Source organism: Miscanthus floridulus, chromosome 6 (assembly GCF_019320115.1).
Source record: "Miscanthus floridulus cultivar M001 chromosome 6, ASM1932011v1, whole genome shotgun sequence".
Classification (NCBI taxonomy): Eukaryota; Viridiplantae; Streptophyta; class Magnoliopsida; order Poales; family Poaceae; genus Miscanthus; species Miscanthus floridulus.
The window spans coordinates 3,869,289-3,886,533 of record NC_089585.1 but is presented as its reverse complement, the minus strand read 5'-3'; the positions used below and the strand labels follow the sequence as shown (position 1 = coordinate 3,886,533).

Genomic DNA, 17,245 nt, shown 5'->3' with positions numbered 1-17,245 from the left:
TTGACTAATTGAGTACCTCTTACATCATCTAGATTTACATCTTCCTCTTAGGAACTATTTGTTTTATCAAACTCCACATCATGAACCTTCTCAAGAGTACCACTAGTCAAATTCCAAACTCTATAAGCCTTGCTAGTAGTGGAGTAACCAAGCAAGAAACCTTCATCATATTTTTTTTCAAACTTGTTCAATCTAGTGCCTTTCTTCAATATGTAGCATTTACAACAAAAAACCTGAAAATATGCTATGTTGGGCTTTCTTCCATTCAAAAGCTCATAAGGTGTTTTCTTCATCATGAGGTGACAATAGAGTCAGTTGTTGTAATAGCAAGCCGTGTTGATTGCTTCGGTCCAAAATGAATGACTCACATTGTACTCACTCAACATTGATCTTGCCATGTCAATCAAAGTTCTATTCTTTCTTTCAACTAGGCCATTTGATTGTGGGGTGTACTTAGCCGAGAATTGGTGTTTAATTCCAAATTCATCATACAACTCATCAATTCTAGCGTTCTTGAATTCACTACCATTGTCACTTCTAACTTTCTTGATGGTTGTTTCAAACTCATTGTGAATGCCCTTGACAAATGATTTGAATGTTGCAAACACATCACTCTTGTCAACAAGAAAGAATACCCATGTGTATCTAGTAAAATCATCCACAATCACAAATCCATATTTGTTTCTACCAATGCTTGTGTATGTGGTTGGTCCAAATAAATCCATGTGCATCAACTCAAATGCCTTAGATGTGCTCATCATGCTCTTTTTAGGATATGTGTTACCAACTTGTTTTCTGGCTTGACATGCACTACATAGCTTATCCTTCTCAAATGTGACATCTTTCAAGCTTCTAACTAAGTCATGCTTAATCAACTTGTTTAATTGTTTCATTCCAACATGACCAAGCCTTCTATGCCATAACCAACCCATGCTAGACTTAGTGATCAAACATGTTGTCAATAGAATTTCTTTAGTATTGAAATCAACCAAGTATAGATTTTTATATCTAAATCCTTTGAATATTAAGTTAGAGCCATCTACACTTATAATCTCTATATCATCCACACCAAATATGCACTTGAAACCAAGATCACACAATTGAGCTACCGACAAAAGGTTAAAGTTTAAGCTCTCTACTAGTAGCACAATGGAAATGCTCAAGTCATTGGATATTGCAATCTTACCAAACCCTTTGACCTTGCCTTTGCTATTGTCACCAAATATGATACTATGAATCCTATTACTCTTGTTTTTATTGATTGAATTGAACATTCTTGATCACCAGTCATGTGTTGTGTGCACCCACTATCAAGCACCTAATGCCTTCCTCCGGCTTTATAATTGACCTACAAAAGAAGATCAATTCTTTTTAGGTATCCAAACTTGCTTGGGTCCTTGAAGGTTAGTTACTAAGGTCTTTGGTATCCAAATGGTCTTCTTCTTTGGGTCCATAATTGGTGTACCAATGAACTTAGCCTTTACACTATTTGCACCCTTAACAAGCATGTAACAAGAATCAAATTTAATTGAGGATACAATAGATAGCTTGTTCTTGTTAATCTTGCAATATTGCTCTACATGCCTAACTTGCTTGCATCTATTACAAAACCGATCATTGCCCTTCACAAAGTTAACTTTGGGAGTGATAAAGGCCGCCTTGCCTTTCTTGAGGGTATAGCCTAATCCCTCTTTGTTGAGAGAAAACTTTTGGCTACCTAAGCACTTTAGCAAGTGGGCATCTCCACCATAGGTATTGCCTAAGGCACGAGTGAGCTCATTCACCTTCTTCTTGAGGGTCTTATTTTCCACCATTGAGGCATCACAAGTGAGACCATCACTCAAAGGTGAAGTAGAAGTAATAGTGCTACAAGAAGTGTTAGTGGGAGCAACTATAATGGGCTTATAAAAAGATTCATCAATAAGATCATATGTTAGTCCCACATCATATGATACAATCGCTTGCTTCTTCTTGGCTTCCTCTTTGACTTGCTCGATGAGAGAGGAGTGAGTTTTCTCAAGCTTAGAGTGAGCTTTGCCAAGCTTCTTATGGACTTCTATTAGCCTCTCATGAGTGGTATTGAGCTCATCAAGGGATTGCTTAAGAAATTTGACTTTCTTGTTCAATTCCTTACACTCCTTTCTCTTCATCTCAAAGCAAGTATGCACTTGCTCACACATGTCTATGAGCTCCTCCTTAGAGTACTCCTCATCATCATCATCACTCCTACAAGCATCACTTTCATATTCATCATCATCACTCACATCATATTTTATCTTGGTAGGTTTTGCCATAAGGCATGTTAAAGGAGTGTCAAAGATGAAGGGCTTATTGTTGATGGCGATGCTTGCTAGTGCTTTCTTGATAGATTTCTTACCATCATTACTAGAGTCATCATTATCCGAAGAGCCATCACTATTTCAAGTGACCATATAGCCTCTACCCTTCTTCTTTTTTTAGAAGGTCATTCTCTTCTCCTTTTCTTTCTTATCCATCTTGTGCTTCTTCTTCTCATCCTTATCATTGTCACTATTATATAGACAATTTACTACAACGTGATCGAAACTCTTGCAATTATAGCATCTTCTCACATATTCTTTGTTTTTGGTATGATCTCTTCTCTTTCTTGCACCATAGCCCTTCTTCTTCATAAATTTTCCCATCTTGCGTACAAAGAGGGCCATAGCTTCATCATCAATATCACTAAGATCATCATCATCACTTGATTCTTTTGTGGACTTGTCCTTGTTCTTAGATGATGATGAGCTAGCCTTGAATGCTATACTCTTCTTCTTCTTTTCTTCTTCTTCCTTCTTGTCATCCTTGTCATCCCCCTTCCTTTCCATATGGTATGTCTCTTAGGTTATGACATCACCTAGTAATTGGTTAGGGGTAATCTTCTTCAATCCTCCTCTTATGATAAGCAATCTCAACATCTAAAATTTTGGAGGTAAGCACATCAAGAATCGATGAGAAACATCATCATCCTTGATCTTCTCTCTCAAGGTCTTCAAGTCATTTACAATCACTTGCAACCGATGGAACATTTCTAGAATACTTTCATCTTCCTTTATCTTGAAGCTTGTCAACTTATCCTTGAGAATGTATAACTTAGCACTCTTCATCATCGGTGTGCCCTCATATGTTTTCTTTAATCTCCTCCACACCTAATTTGCTCTTTCACAATCCTTGATTTGCTCAAACACCTTGGAATCAATGACATTGTATATGGTATTGAGAGCCATTGTATTGCATTGCTTGTTGGTCTTTTTTTGGTTGGTGGGGTCATCAGGATCAATGATAGCATAGTCATTCTCGGTCACCTCCCATACTTGATCATTGATTGAACCAAGATACATCTTTATCTTTCTCTTTCAATAATCATAGCATGTGTCATCAAAGAACGGTGATTTGCCCCCCACATGGTTGAACACAACTTGAGCCATAATTTGACACTAAGGTTGTTAAGCCTTCAATAAAATGGTGATCACAGCTCTGATACCACTTGGAAGGTCCTAATATGACTAGAGGGGGGTGAATAGTCTATTTAAAATCTACAAATCAATTAGAGCAATTTGATTAGTATGACAAATAGCGAAATACAAACTTGCTCTAGCTCTACAAGGGTTGTAAGCCACCTATCCAATAATTCTAGTTGCAATGATTACTAGACACACAACTTGCAATGTTACTACTCACTAGGAGCTCTCAATCTTGCTACTCTAAAGCGCTCCACTAGATGAACTTAAAATAACAAAGCAAGCTCTCAATTCTAATTACACCAAAGAGCTTGCCACAACTAGGTTGCAAGAATATAAATAAGTGAGTAGGGTAAGTATACCGCCGTGTAGGGGAGAGAACCAATCACAGATGAATACTAAATCAATCACCAGAAGAATACTAAAGGGCAAGAGACAACTAATTTTTCTCTCGAGGTTCACGTGCTTGCTGGCACGTTAGCCCCCGTTGTGTCGACCAACACTTGATGGTTCGGTGGCTAAGAGGTGTTGCACGAACCTCGTCCACACAATTGGACACCGCAAGAACCTACCCTCAAGTGAGGTAACTCAATGACATGAGCAATCCACTAGAGTTACCTTTCGGCTCTTCGCCGGAGAAGGCACAAGACCCCTCACAATCACCACAACCGGAGCCAGAGACAATCACCAACCTTTGCTCAATGATCCTCGCTGCTCCAAGCCATCTAGGTGGCGACAACCACCAAGAGTAACAAGTGAATCACGCAGCGAAACACGAATACCAAGTGCCTCTAGATGCAATTACTCAAGCAATGCACTTGGATTCTCTCCCAATCTCATAATGATGATGAAACAATGATGAAGATAAGTAAGAGGGCTTTGGCTAAGCTCACAAGGTTGCTATGTCAATGCAAATGGCTAAGAGAGTGAGCTTGAGCCGGCCATGGGGCTTAAATAGAAGCCCCCATGAAATAGAGCCATTGTACCCCTTCACTGGGCACAACACGGGATGACCGGACGCTCTAGTCAGTTTGACCGGACGTAGGACCCTAGTGTCCGGTCGTCCGATGCTAGCCATGTGTCATTGGCTTCAAACGCCGATCGCCCGATCTCAACGGTCAAGTGATGACCGGATGCGTCAGTTAGAAAGTGACCGGACGTAGGACCCCAGCGTCTGGTCATTTTCAGTAAGGTTTCAAACATGAAATTTTACGACCGAACGTGTCTGGTCATGCTCGATCGGATACACCCAGTGTCCGGTCACACAACGTTTCCTCTATGCGCCTCACGTCAGCGTATGTCAGCACTAACCAGACGCACCCTGCTAGCGTCCGATCACTCTTCGCGCCAGCGTCCGGTCACAAGATTGAGACGCGTGCTCACTACTGCTACTGACCAGACTCAGGACCTCAGCGTTCGGTCACTGCGCCACCAGCGTCCAGTCACTCTGTGAACCCCTATCTCTTCTGTATAGGACACCGGTGGCACCGTCAGACTGTCCGCACTCTGCTGGTGAAGTTTCTAACCCTTGCTCAAATATACCAACCACCAAGTGTATCACCTTGTGCACATGTGTTAGCATACTTTCACAAATACTTTCTAGGGTGTTAGCACTCCACTAGATCCTAAATACATATGCAATGAGTTAGAGCATCTAGTGGCACTTTGATAACCGTATTTCAATACGAGTTTCACCCATCTTAATAGTACGACCATCTAACCTAAAATATGATCACACTCGCTAAGTGTCTTGATCAACAAAACAAAATGACTCCTACTATTTATACCTTTCCCTTGAGCCTTTCATTTTTCTCTTTCTTCTTTTCAAGTTCAAGCATTTGATCATCACGATGCCATCACCATTGTCATGATCTTTGCCATTGTTTCATCACTTGGAGTAGTGCTACCTATCTCATAATCATTTTGATAAACTAGGTTAACACTTAGGGTTTCATCAATTAACCAAAACCAAACTAGAGCTTTCAGCCAGCAAGCCCCGGCGGTACGGGCGAGCCCCACCGGTGGCCGCGCCGCGCGTCACCCGCCCAATCGTCCGCTCATCGGTTTGGTACGTCCCCTCTCTCTCTCCTCACCTATCCTTGCTGAGCCTCCCTCTCCCAGCGCCGATAGGGCTCTTGGTCCTCCAAGTAGTGAGGCTTCCTGCCCTGGCCGCACGTGGCCACGACAGCCTCCTCGACTCGCGCGCGTGGCGCCTTGCTGCCCCGGACCCATCGCGGAGGCCACGGCGGCAGCCCCGTTGAAGGGTCGAGATGGCGACTAGAGGGAGGGTGAATAGTCTTTTCTAAAACTTAATCACGTCGGCTAACCGATACAAATGCGGAATTAAAATTATCGGTCTAGCCAAGAGTATACCCCTCTATATATATTCACTAGCACCTTGCAAAGATACTAATTATGCAACTAAGGTGCCGGGCTAGCTAGAGCTCTCCTAAACAATTCTAGGAGCAAGGTCACACAAACCTATGCCACTAGTACTTTAAGCAACAAGGGAGCTCCTACACATGCTAGTAAGCAAAAGCACAAAGATAACTAAGCTCACTAGCAATGCTCAATAACAAGACAACCAATGTCTAATTAGAGAGCGAAAATACTTAGTTATACAAACTAAGCAATGTGACTAACAAGGTTACTAAAACTAAATTAGCCACGCAAGAGAGTTACTTCTATGCTACACAAGCAAGAAGGTAATTAGCAAGCTACACAGGCTATCTAATTACAAGAGCAACTACACAAGCTTAATATGTATAAAAGTAATTGGAAGCTTGTGTAATGGGGATGCAAACCAACGGGAAGAACAAGGTTGACATGATGATTTTTCTCCCGAGGTTCACGTGTTTGCCAACATGCTAGTCCCCGTTGTGTCAACCGCTCACTTGGTGGTTCGGCGGCTAATTAGCATCACCCGCTAAGCCCGCACGTCGGGCACCGCAAGAACCTACCCCTTGAGTGAGGGTAGCTCAATGACACGCTTTACTAGAGTTGCTCTTCGCGGCTCCTACGGGGCGAGCACAATGCCCCTCACAAGCACTTCTTCGGAGCGCCGCACAAGCTTCTTGCGCGCTTCGACGGAGACCACCACCAAGCCGACTAGGAGGTGGCAACCTCCAAGAGTAACAAGCACCACCGGCTTGCAACTCGATCACCTAGTGCCACTCGATGCAACCTCACGATACAATCGCACTAGAATCGCTCACTCACACAATCGAATGATCACTATCAAGTATATGTGTGATGGAGGGCTCCTAAGCACTCATAAGCATGGACACTAAGTCCCTTGAGGTGCTCAGCACCAGCCATGGCCGAAGGCCACTTCTATTTATAGCCCCAAGGGCTAAACTAGCCGTTACCCCTTCACTGGGCAACGGTCGGGTCGACCGGACGCTCCGGTTGTGTTGACCGGACGCTGAACCCCAGCGTCCGGTCGCTTGCAGACGACCACGTGTCCCGATTCCAACGGTCACTTGACCTGACCGGACGCTCCAGCTTCAACTGACCGGACGCTGAACCCCCAGCGTCCGATCGTTTCTAGTAAGCTCCCAAGCATGACCGGACGCGTCCGGTCGAACGCGATCGGACGCAGCCAGCGTCCGGTCACTCTCCAGCTACTGCGTCACCGTACGTCAGCCTGACCGGACGCAGCCTTCCAGCGTCCGGTGCATTCAGATCCAGCGTCCGATCAGTTGACCGACACCGGTATCTTCACGACCAACTCGTTTTCACTTCTAACTTCTTCACCCTTGCACCAATGTGCTAACCACCAGAATTTGCATCCGGCGTAATAGAAAATAGACATTCCATTTTCTCGAAAGCGCCGAATCCCGCCGAGCTTGCTCGGCGGGAGGGAGAGAGGGACCCAAACCCATCTCACCCCTGCAAACACCACCTCCTTTGTAAATGTGCCAACACCACCAAGTGTACACCACCATGTGTATGTGTGTTAGCATTTTCACAATCATTTCCCAAAGGATGTTAGCCACTCAACTTGCCACGCCACTCGTTCCTAGCGACAATGCAAAGTAAGATCACTCGAGTGGCACTAGATGACCGATATGCAAACAAGTTTGCCCCTCTTGATAGTACGACCATCTATCCTAAACCCGGTCATAAACTTCTCTATACACCTATGACCGGTGAAATGAAATGCCCTAGGTTATACCTTTGCCTTGCGCATTCCATTCCATCTCCTCCAATGTTGATGCAACACATGCACCAACACGATCAACAATGATATGATCCACTTCATATCATCACATGATCATATTGGTTTATCGATCTTGACTCTACTTGCTCTTCACCGTTGCCATCGTCCATCGGCGCCAAGTCTTGCTCAAGCTTCACCGCCACGCGGTCCATCACTCCAAAGCCTTCGACTTGCCCTTCACGCTTGCAACCGGTCCATCAAGCCAAGTCTTGTCTTGATCTTCTCCACCTTGATCACATGACTCAATGTCATGTCTCATGTGCAATAAGCTCCTTCATCATCACATGTGTGAGCTTTGCAACATCTCCAAGCCATTTTCACCTTCATGGCATATGTTGCTCACACACATGTACCTGTGGACTAATCACCTGTGTATCTCACATAAACACAATTAGTCCACCTAAGTTGTCATTCAATTACCAAAACCAAACAAGGACCTTTCACCCGTGCCCTTCGCGCAGCGCTGCCTCGATCTACCGTGCGGCCCGAGAACCACGCCGCCGCCGCTCATAATGCCCCCACTAAGTCTATATGTACGAAGATTGGCAAACACAATTTTGTCTTTATTTGTCCAGTTTTTGGCCGCGCGTCGCCAAGAGGCCGGCGTCGGACGGACGGACGGCGGGCGGCGTCGGGCTCCCGCCCGAACACTGGTCGAGACGGAGAGAGAACGGAGAGAAAGGAGAAATTGTCGTGACCGTGAGGAGTAGAGCAAGAGGTAAGGTAGAAGGAGACAGGGATAAAACGGTCACGCCTGGTCAAAAAGATGAATAAAAAATTTACAAAGTTAAAAAAAACATGAAATGACAAAAATAATCTGAAACACACCTTTTATAGGAGCGAAGAAAAAAAACGCATTCCAGGGAAGCCCACTCCCGGTAGGTGTAAAATTCCTATTTTCTCCTTTTTCGAGAAGATGTTCGTGACCGTCGTCGTCTGCAGAGATTCGAAAGGAAAGTGAGAGAGCATCGCAGAGGGAAGAAGGCGCCCTTGGCTGGCTCGATCGCCGCTGTGTTCACGCGGAGGAATCAGATCAGCACCGCGAAATCCACCAGCGCAGTCGAGGCAGCGAGCAGTCCAGGGGACCAGGATGGCGGCGGCCGTGGCGTCGCTGTACAGGCGGGTCCTCCCGTCGCCGCCGGCGGTGGACTTCGCTTCGCCGGAGGGTAAGCGCCTCTTCGCCGAGGCCCTGGCGGCGGGCACCATGGAGGGCTTCTTCCCCCTGGTCTCCGTCTTCCAGACGCAGTCGGAGCCGGCCTTCTGCGGCCTCGCCTCCCTCGCGGTCGTCCTCAACGCGCTCGCCATCGACCCGGGCCGCCGCTGGAAGGGTCCCTGGCGGTGGTTCGACGAGTCCATGCTCGACTGCTGCGAGCCCCTCGACAAGGTCAAGGCCCAGGGCATCACCTTCGGCAAGGTCGGCTGCCTCGCGCACTGCTCCGGCGCCGACGTCCAATCCTTCCGCGCTAACCGGGTCACCATCCACGACCTACGGCGGCATCTCATCCGATGCGTCTCCTCCCAGGACTGCCATCTTATTGCTTCCTACCACAGGAAGGCTTTCCAACAGGTTACGGCCCCCTAAATATCACATTCCCCTGGCGAATTCCCCTAGTCACGCTCTCCTGATCACTTGCACTACAGTACTACCACCAATTAATCTTCATGTACGCATTCGGTTAGATTGGATTGGTTAGTTCGTCATCCTCCATTGTATATAACTACTATCTTCATGTACCCATTTGGTTAGATTGGGTTGGTTAGTTCGTCATCCTCCATTGCATGTAACTACTATCTACATGTACCCATTTGGTTAGATTGGATTGATGAGTTCGTCATCCTCCATTGCGCATAACTTGATAACTACTGTCTCTGTGTAGACTGATGCACGCCTTTTGCGATGATGCAGACTGGAACTGGGCATTTCTCCCCAATCGGTGGCTACCATGCCGGACAGGATATGGCGCTCATCTTGGATGTCGCCCGTTTCAAATATCCTCCACATTGGGTTCCATTGCAACTTCTTTGGGAAGCCATGAATACAACTGATGACTCAACTGGACTTCTCAGAGGGTGTCTACTCTTGCCTATCTTCCTCTCACTCACTCTTGATCATTTTCTCTTGGGTCAAGCCAACATTAAGATAACTGTACCTTTGTACCGAACAGCAAGTATATAAACTGTGTTGTCCATAATACATACAGTATACCTTAACGCCATATCGTTTATATGCACTTCCCTATGCATTCAGAATTTTTCAGTGATGTTTCGGCTTGATACATTCAGAAAATTTCAGTTTGATCAAATTGGTCAGTAGTCTGTCTTTACTTTTAATCATGCCATTTTAAGATGTTGGCATCCTCATGTTTGATAGGTTCATGCTTATATCGAGACAGACTGCAGCTCCTTCATCATTGTACACAGTGGTAAATACCAATGCTCGGTCAATTAAGCATAAATGAGGCATTTGATGTAGCTTTCTTTGCTCAGCAATTTCATTTCTCCAGAGTTGCAGAGATGAAAACTGGAAAAGCATGGCACAGTATTGTGTTGAAGATTTACCAAATCTTTTGAAGGCAGAAAATCTAGACAATGTTCCAGCGCTTTTGTCCCGTTTAATTGAGTCTCTTCCAGCTGATGCTGAATCTTTGATCAAATGGGTTGTAGAAGTTAGGATAAAAGAGGAGGGTGGACCAAGCTTAAGCAAAGAGGAGAAAGAAAGACTTTTCTTGAAGGTGACATTTCCTGATTTCTGTTTCATTTTCGGATGCTGGGTTAGGCTTTTCCTCCTTATATAACACACTCACACTGTTACACACCTTGTGTTCACTTTCAGGAAAATGTACTACAGCAAGTTCGTGATACCAGGCTATTTGCCATAGTCCATGATCAGCAGTATGCTAATAAACCATGTTGTAATTGCTCATCGCCGAGCGAAGAAGATTCCCTTACTAGGATTGCAGCAGTTGTTTGCTGTCAGGGAGCTGCAATGCTATCAGGAAACCTTGTGCCAAGAGATGCCTTCTGCTGCAAAGAAACATGTATGAAATGTGTACAAGCGAATGGTGATGGGCTTAAGACTGTTATCTCAGGCTCCGTGGTATCTGAAGGCAGTGAACAAGGTGTTGATATGCTTTTACCAATGTCTTCACCTGGTGCCAGTTCATGCAATTCAAACTTGAAGAACAATGTCATTAAATATCCATCAAGTGTGGATGTTCTAACTGTTCTTTTGCTGGCTTTACATCCCAACACGTGGTTGGGCATCAAAGATGAGAAGCTGAAAGCTGAATTTCAGACTCTTATTTCAACAGACAGTCTACCTGATGATCTGAAACGAGAGGTCTGTTGTTGAAATCAAAGCATGCCTATTTGTCTACCTTTTCTTCCTCGCATAGTATTTTCCTGAAAATATGGTGCACAGCTATTTTCTCTTGTGGAAGTCATGTCAAGCTTTAGAGGTCTATAGATGGGGCAGGGCTGTTTTTGATTCACCCTCATCCACCCTAGCCTAGTAGGGGTGGGGTCAGGAGGGTGGACGGTTGGGATCGAGTAGTCAATGGTGCTTTTGGAGATGGGAGCAGGTTTTAGTTTACAATTTTTAGGTGCAAGGCAGATAATTGCTGCATTGGGAGAGAGCCTCTGTTGGTATGGAGCAAGATCTAAATCTCTACCAAGTTTTGTGCCAAGTGGATACATATGCTTTTAGTTATGAAAGCTAATCCCAAACCAATCACTTCCATCAAACAAAATAACATAGACACAAAGGTAAACTGTAACATAGAAAGATAACAATCAAGCATGCTTTTATTCATGAAGTTATTTTTAGGTGCACCCTGCAGAAGTTTGGCTGATTTGTGATGTTGAAACTCTGTAGCTAGTTGAATTGTGATACATATAGATATAGTATGTTTCTTCTAAAGCTCGACATTCTCTTCACACCATATTACACTTGAAACACAATTCCATATGATACTATTCCCATATGAGTTGTATTCACATCGAAAACCTTTAGAAGCACTATCTCCCTCCACACTGAAATGTTATTTTTGTAAAATAATCTTTCTACATCTCTTATGCCTTATCCATCATTCTGTAGGCTTATTGTCTTGTCTCGCTGGACAGAAATAATTTAAGTGTCATGTGTTTTCATTTCCTTCTGATAAATGTGAAAGCCTGGAGCTTGTGTTGTAGCAGGTAGAGTAACCATTGACTATTTATGTGCTGACAGATATTGCATCTAAGGCGGCAACTCTATTATCTAAAGGCCTGTAAAGAAGAGGGATGTGAAGATGCCGAGCAGCCATCGCCTAAGCAGCAGTCCTGAAGTAGCAATCTGCCCATGTTGTCAATTTACTTTACAAGAAATTGATGTCAAGAGAAAAGTTTGCAGAGAGTCTAGACTACCAAATGAGCAGAATTATGATAGTAGTGTAGTGATGGTATCTTATTGTTCAGTTCTGGTGTCGTTTCCTTCGAAGAGAGGCCATTATCCTCCTTACTCAAGGAGATGCTATTATTATTTTTCTGAATGATGATTAAACCATTTCTCCTTACTTCTGTGCTAAACCTTGTCATATTGTCTATACTCTGAATAGATTCCTCGTATCGTATCATTTGTATCTATGAATGTACCGTGTGTGATTAATTCATAAACAAAATTGCCCTAAAAACATAATTGTTGTGACTAATGTAGATGCTGATATCTCTACAAACGGCAATTCAATTTCAATATATTCTCCGCAAACAGAAGGGTTAAGCGAATTATCGTTGTTATCAGTAAGACATGTTGTTACCGTAAGACATGACTGCTCAAACTATCTAAGTTTCTGAATATCTAAAGTTATCTACATTCCACTCAGCGCGTGATTCAGGTTTTATGACAGAGAAGGCTTCCATAGTCACTAATAAGTTATCTAGCATTTCTGTGTTGAGGTTAAACGAAAATAGTACTAAAGTGTATATTTAGCCAATATAATTTATTTTTTTCTTACAAAAATATAGTTTATTTCTAATATATAGAAATACTAATTTTATGTATATTTATATATAAATAAAAAAGAGATGTGTTGTACCAGTATGTCGGTTACAAGGGGTCGAGGGTTGGAGCTAGAGGTGAGACATCCTCGTGGGCAGCGGCGGATCCAGGAAAATTTTTAGGGGGGGGGCTGAATAACACATACCTCCAACTGTTGCTCGATCTTAAGTCTCAGCCCTACCTACACTATATAACTTTGCCTAAAAATTCATGAGGGCTCCAGGGGTTCCACTGCTCCGGTATGGGTAGGGGGCTCGAGCCCCCTCGCCCCACAGTTGGATCCGCCCCTGCTCGTGGGCCCGAGGCAATAAAACCAACCGTCGAACACACGTATGCCTTTGAACCTGATTTCTATTTCGAATTCCAAGAATGTCGTCGTTGACTTTGTGGGCGCTGCACACAATGCAGGCTTACATCAGAAGAGTTGTGCAGTCATTTCTCTTTGAAGCAATTCGTGAGCATATGGTCGTCCTTATCGTCGAAGTCGGAGGGTGAAGATGCGCTGCCGCCGGAGGTCGAGGGCTCATCGGTAGCGACAGCGGGAGGGGTGCCTATGGAGGTCTCGTTGGTGGCACCAACTGTTAACGGGTAGCTCGCGGAGGGCTCTTCTACCATTTCGACTATCGGCTTCTCCACCAGAACCAAGGTTGTTGTAGCCCTACTTCGGCTCCACTCGGCACCGGAGTTGGACGAGTAAACCCTTCTCCTAAAGAATATATGCTGGGGGATTTGAGGGCAAGAAGAAGAAGAAGAAGCACAATGTTGCATCTAGACGGTTGGATTAGAATATTATTCCGTTCCTATTATGATTTTCAATTTCTGGTATTATTTTATTTTGTCAGGAGAAGCACAAGAATTTGATGGAGCTAGCTCAACTTTTCTTGCAACAAGAAAAACAATAGAGAAAACTAAAATAGTTTGATTGCTGGTTGAACCATTCTTTCCTTTTCTATTGGAGTTACACTACTCTAAGGAAATTTCTCACTCTCGGAGCATCTAAAGCAAATGATTCTGAGATACATAACTAAAATAAACTACGAGTACGTAAACACTGGAGTGCAGCACATGCTTATGGATTACCACTGGAGTAAACATATGCTGGGGGTGCTCTATTTTGTATAGACATAGGAGTGCATGATACTAAATCGAGTAAACATATGTTGATGGGTTTTCATTTTGACATAGGAGTGCATGATACTAAATCGAGTAAACATATGTTGATGGGTTTCCATTTTGTTATAGACTTAGGAGTATGATTAGTGAGAGAGTGACAAATAAGTAAAGGGTCAACGACTCCCTCTCCACCTTCCCCCTCTCCCCTTTTATAGGGAAGGTGAGAGAGAGGAGGTTTTCATTATTTTCTCTAATGGGATTTTGTATTTACAAAAGAGTCTCTAGTGGCTACAAATTGACCCTAAACATTATCTCATAAGCCTAGGCTAAGTAATTGGGCCCTGAACACACTAACGGCTAATGGGGTCCCTAATATATGATACACCCCTAATAAGTTGTTCCATTTTGTACATACTTAGGAGTGTATGATTAGTGAATCGAGATTGAAAGTCATCAAATTGAGATAGTTAAGTTTACCAGATTTCTTGGAAATCTTTCACGGATCATTATGGCATTGGTTTGCATTCTAGGATCATAATTTTGCTAAGATAGCCTGATGTTTCTTGGAAAATCTCTTGTTTTATTTTCTTCTCTTTTTTTTGAATCTAACTTGTTTTTTCTCTCTACCAAGTTGCAATCATGTTCTTCTAGAAATTGTGATGTGATTACCAGAATTTATTTAATTTATTATAAATGCCTATAACCAGAGTGTGTTTTGCTAATCCCCATGATTGATAAACAAGGTTCTTATTCTCTTTTTCTCTTGAAAAAATGAGGTTTCATCTTTCACTGCATTGCAATGAGGTTTCATCTACTCCATTCAATCCCCAGATCTTCATTAGATTAATTGCTGAATCGTTACATGGAAGTCAGAAGTCACAAAATTCATTCATCAATGGCCACTCCACCACCTATTCATTATTCAGTTCACACCTCCTCTCTCCTCGAAGACACAAACCGTAGTAGCAAATTATTAAAGGCATAACATCTTGTCCACATGAATGGCACAACAGGCAACACTCTAAACACACTCCTTTATATTATTATTCTTAATACAGAAGAAAAGAATACAATTTTCAAGAACCATACATAGACCAACTAGAGACAAAGAGATGAGATGAATTTTTTCTCTGTCATTCCAAAAATTTCTAATCCAGAAACACCCTTTCTTGTTGGGTGCTATTTCTAGATTGGAACGGGATAATAGACTAAAAGGTATTGTTAGATCCTCCTATTACTCCAAGACCGTGAATCTAATGGGATCAATGTATCAAGAGCTAGGAATATATAACATTTGGCGAGAAAACTAACACTCCCATCAAAAGAAACGTCAAATCTATATATGTATGCCCGTTTATTGTCATAGAAGAATAGATGCTCCCACAAAGACAGCACCCCAAGATGCAAGACACATATCCTATCTCATACGCAACTCTGTGTAGCGAAGCATCAGGATCTCCAATTGGAGGCATCGTAAATCTTGCAATGTCAGGATACCTGGAGACATGTTTTTTTTTCAAAAAAAAAAGATGTGAGTAACCTTTTCATGTTTATGACATGTAAATTATGAGACTTGTTGTGCCTTTAGATGTATATATACTAGCCACACGTAACACTGGTTGGTGAGGTTTACCGTTTACAAGGCACAAATCATTCACACTGCTGACTTCAATAGAACCTAACAAAAGATGTTTTGAAGAAAAATGGAACAGGTAGATATTAACCTAAAATTGATTTGCATGCATTGATTATACCCAAAAACTTAAGCTAATAAATGAGAGAGGACAATCTTATACTTCGACACCAAGGACTATAACACACAATGACATAATTATCCTAAAAACACTGCAATATGAATAGCTTAACGACAGTAGTATTTGATGTTGAAAATAAGCAAAAACATAAGAAAACAATTTTTTTTGCAATAACTGTATTAGATTATCCAACTGCTCTAGCTTAGGGCCATAAATTCGATGGATAGAAGAGAGCCAGAGGTTGGCCTGCTAGAGTTATAGGGCATTCAATTGAATTGCCCATTATTTTTGTTAAATAATTAATATTTCTATTTGTTGAACACTTTCAACTTATGATCAAAGCTATGAATCAAAGATATAATGTTTAATTTTGTGTTACATCTTCTATTCGTTATACAGTTAGTAGTATATGATTCCTATATATAACCAGATATACAAAAAAAAGATAGAATCTAGGCTGTAAAATAAGAATAATCTCTTTTATCCTTTGCAATTTTTTAAGATCCACACTCAAAACCCTGCCCCTGTCTAGAGCTAAGAGTACAGCTGGAACAACATACAGAACATACTTATGCAACACAATGTGAAATCTAAATGTGTGATTGCCTACACACGAACAAGTCACGTGTGCCCCTAGCAACGAGCGTGGTGTGTAAGGTATGTCATAGGAGAAGACTCATCGATAGCATGACACATTGACGATGTCTATTGAATCTACTTTCACCTCACCTAAAAGGGACCTGTTCAGGGCGAGCAATGGCAATGGGGCTATCCTAGGTCAGTCTGATCGCCTCTAGGACCTTGTGGTTTCCCGTTGCAATGAAGTAGACGGCAGCTGACAAGAAGTAAAATAGGGCAAATAAAATACTAGATGCGAAGTAGATTGATTCGGCGATTATACGTTATCACATCGATCAATCGGTTGCTACCTCTGTATATATAGGGTTGCTTGTTTTTTCCTTCTCACTAGGCCGCCCGCAGATGATAGCGCCATCATTAAACAACAATTAGCAAGTCATCACAGGATTCCTTTCCCATGTCTGTGGTCACCCCTAGCTAGGTTAGATGGATCAAAAGTGACACCAACAAAGTCATCACACTCCATTAGCAAGCGGCTCACTTTTTGCCAGATTAACATGTCCTAGCAGGCTAGTGTATTCTAATCCGCACCGTATCAACCTTGGCGAACACACACCGCACATAATCGCATTGTTTATCCTCCATAACCCGCTGCAGCCATCTCCCTGCCCAGCCTTGCTCAGTCGGTTTATCAACTAAAATCTATAGTATTTTTCTCTCATAACAAATTAGCTTCAGTCAGCTTATCAACCGACTTTAATACCAGCCAATCAGACCGCAAATGATTAAAAGGCGGCAGGACATGACGATGACACTGTCTATGTGATGTCGACAGTGCAATGCTTGTATACCAACAAATCCTTCGATATATATGCCTTCTCTGTGTTTTTTATTCCAGACTGGATGAGTGTTCGTGCGTTGCAACGGGTGCAACATAAATTGAATGAGATATTTGTTAGCCAGGTCAAAATCAAGAATATATCAATTTAATTTTTCACGTGTATTATACCATGATAATGTCTAGAAACATATTCATTATCGTAATGAATATGAAATAAAAGAT

The 17,245-nt window shown here is 42.7% G+C and overlaps 1 protein-coding gene across 1 annotated transcript; it reads left to right on the top strand.

Moving 5' to 3' along the window:
- Nucleotides 1-8,598: 8,598 nt before the first annotated feature.
- On the top strand, nt 8,599-12,314 carry LOC136457441 (glutathione gamma-glutamylcysteinyltransferase 1-like). Its single transcript, XM_066457467.1, has 6 exons — nt 8,599-9,268; nt 9,608-9,771; nt 10,073-10,124; nt 10,206-10,433; nt 10,535-11,041; nt 11,930-12,314. The coding sequence occupies exons 1-6, from the start codon at nt 8,792-8,794 to the stop codon at nt 12,023-12,025; spliced, it is 1,524 nt and encodes a 507-aa protein (XP_066313564.1). The 5' UTR covers nt 8,599-8,791; the 3' UTR covers nt 12,026-12,314.
- The last annotated feature ends 4,931 nt before the right edge of the window (nt 12,315-17,245 follow it).

Coding starts and splice junctions, on each gene's coding strand:
- LOC136457441 (XM_066457467.1), top strand. CDS start 8,792: ATGGCGGCGGCCGTGGCGTCGCTGTACAGGCGGGTCCTCCCGTCGCCG. Junction 9,269..9,607: donor ACAGGAAGGCTTTCCAACAG/GTTACGGCCCCC, acceptor GCGATGATGCAG/ACTGGAACTGGGCATTTCTC. Junction 10,125..10,205: donor CTTCATCATTGTACACAGTG/GTAAATACCAAT, acceptor TCATTTCTCCAG/AGTTGCAGAGATGAAAACTG.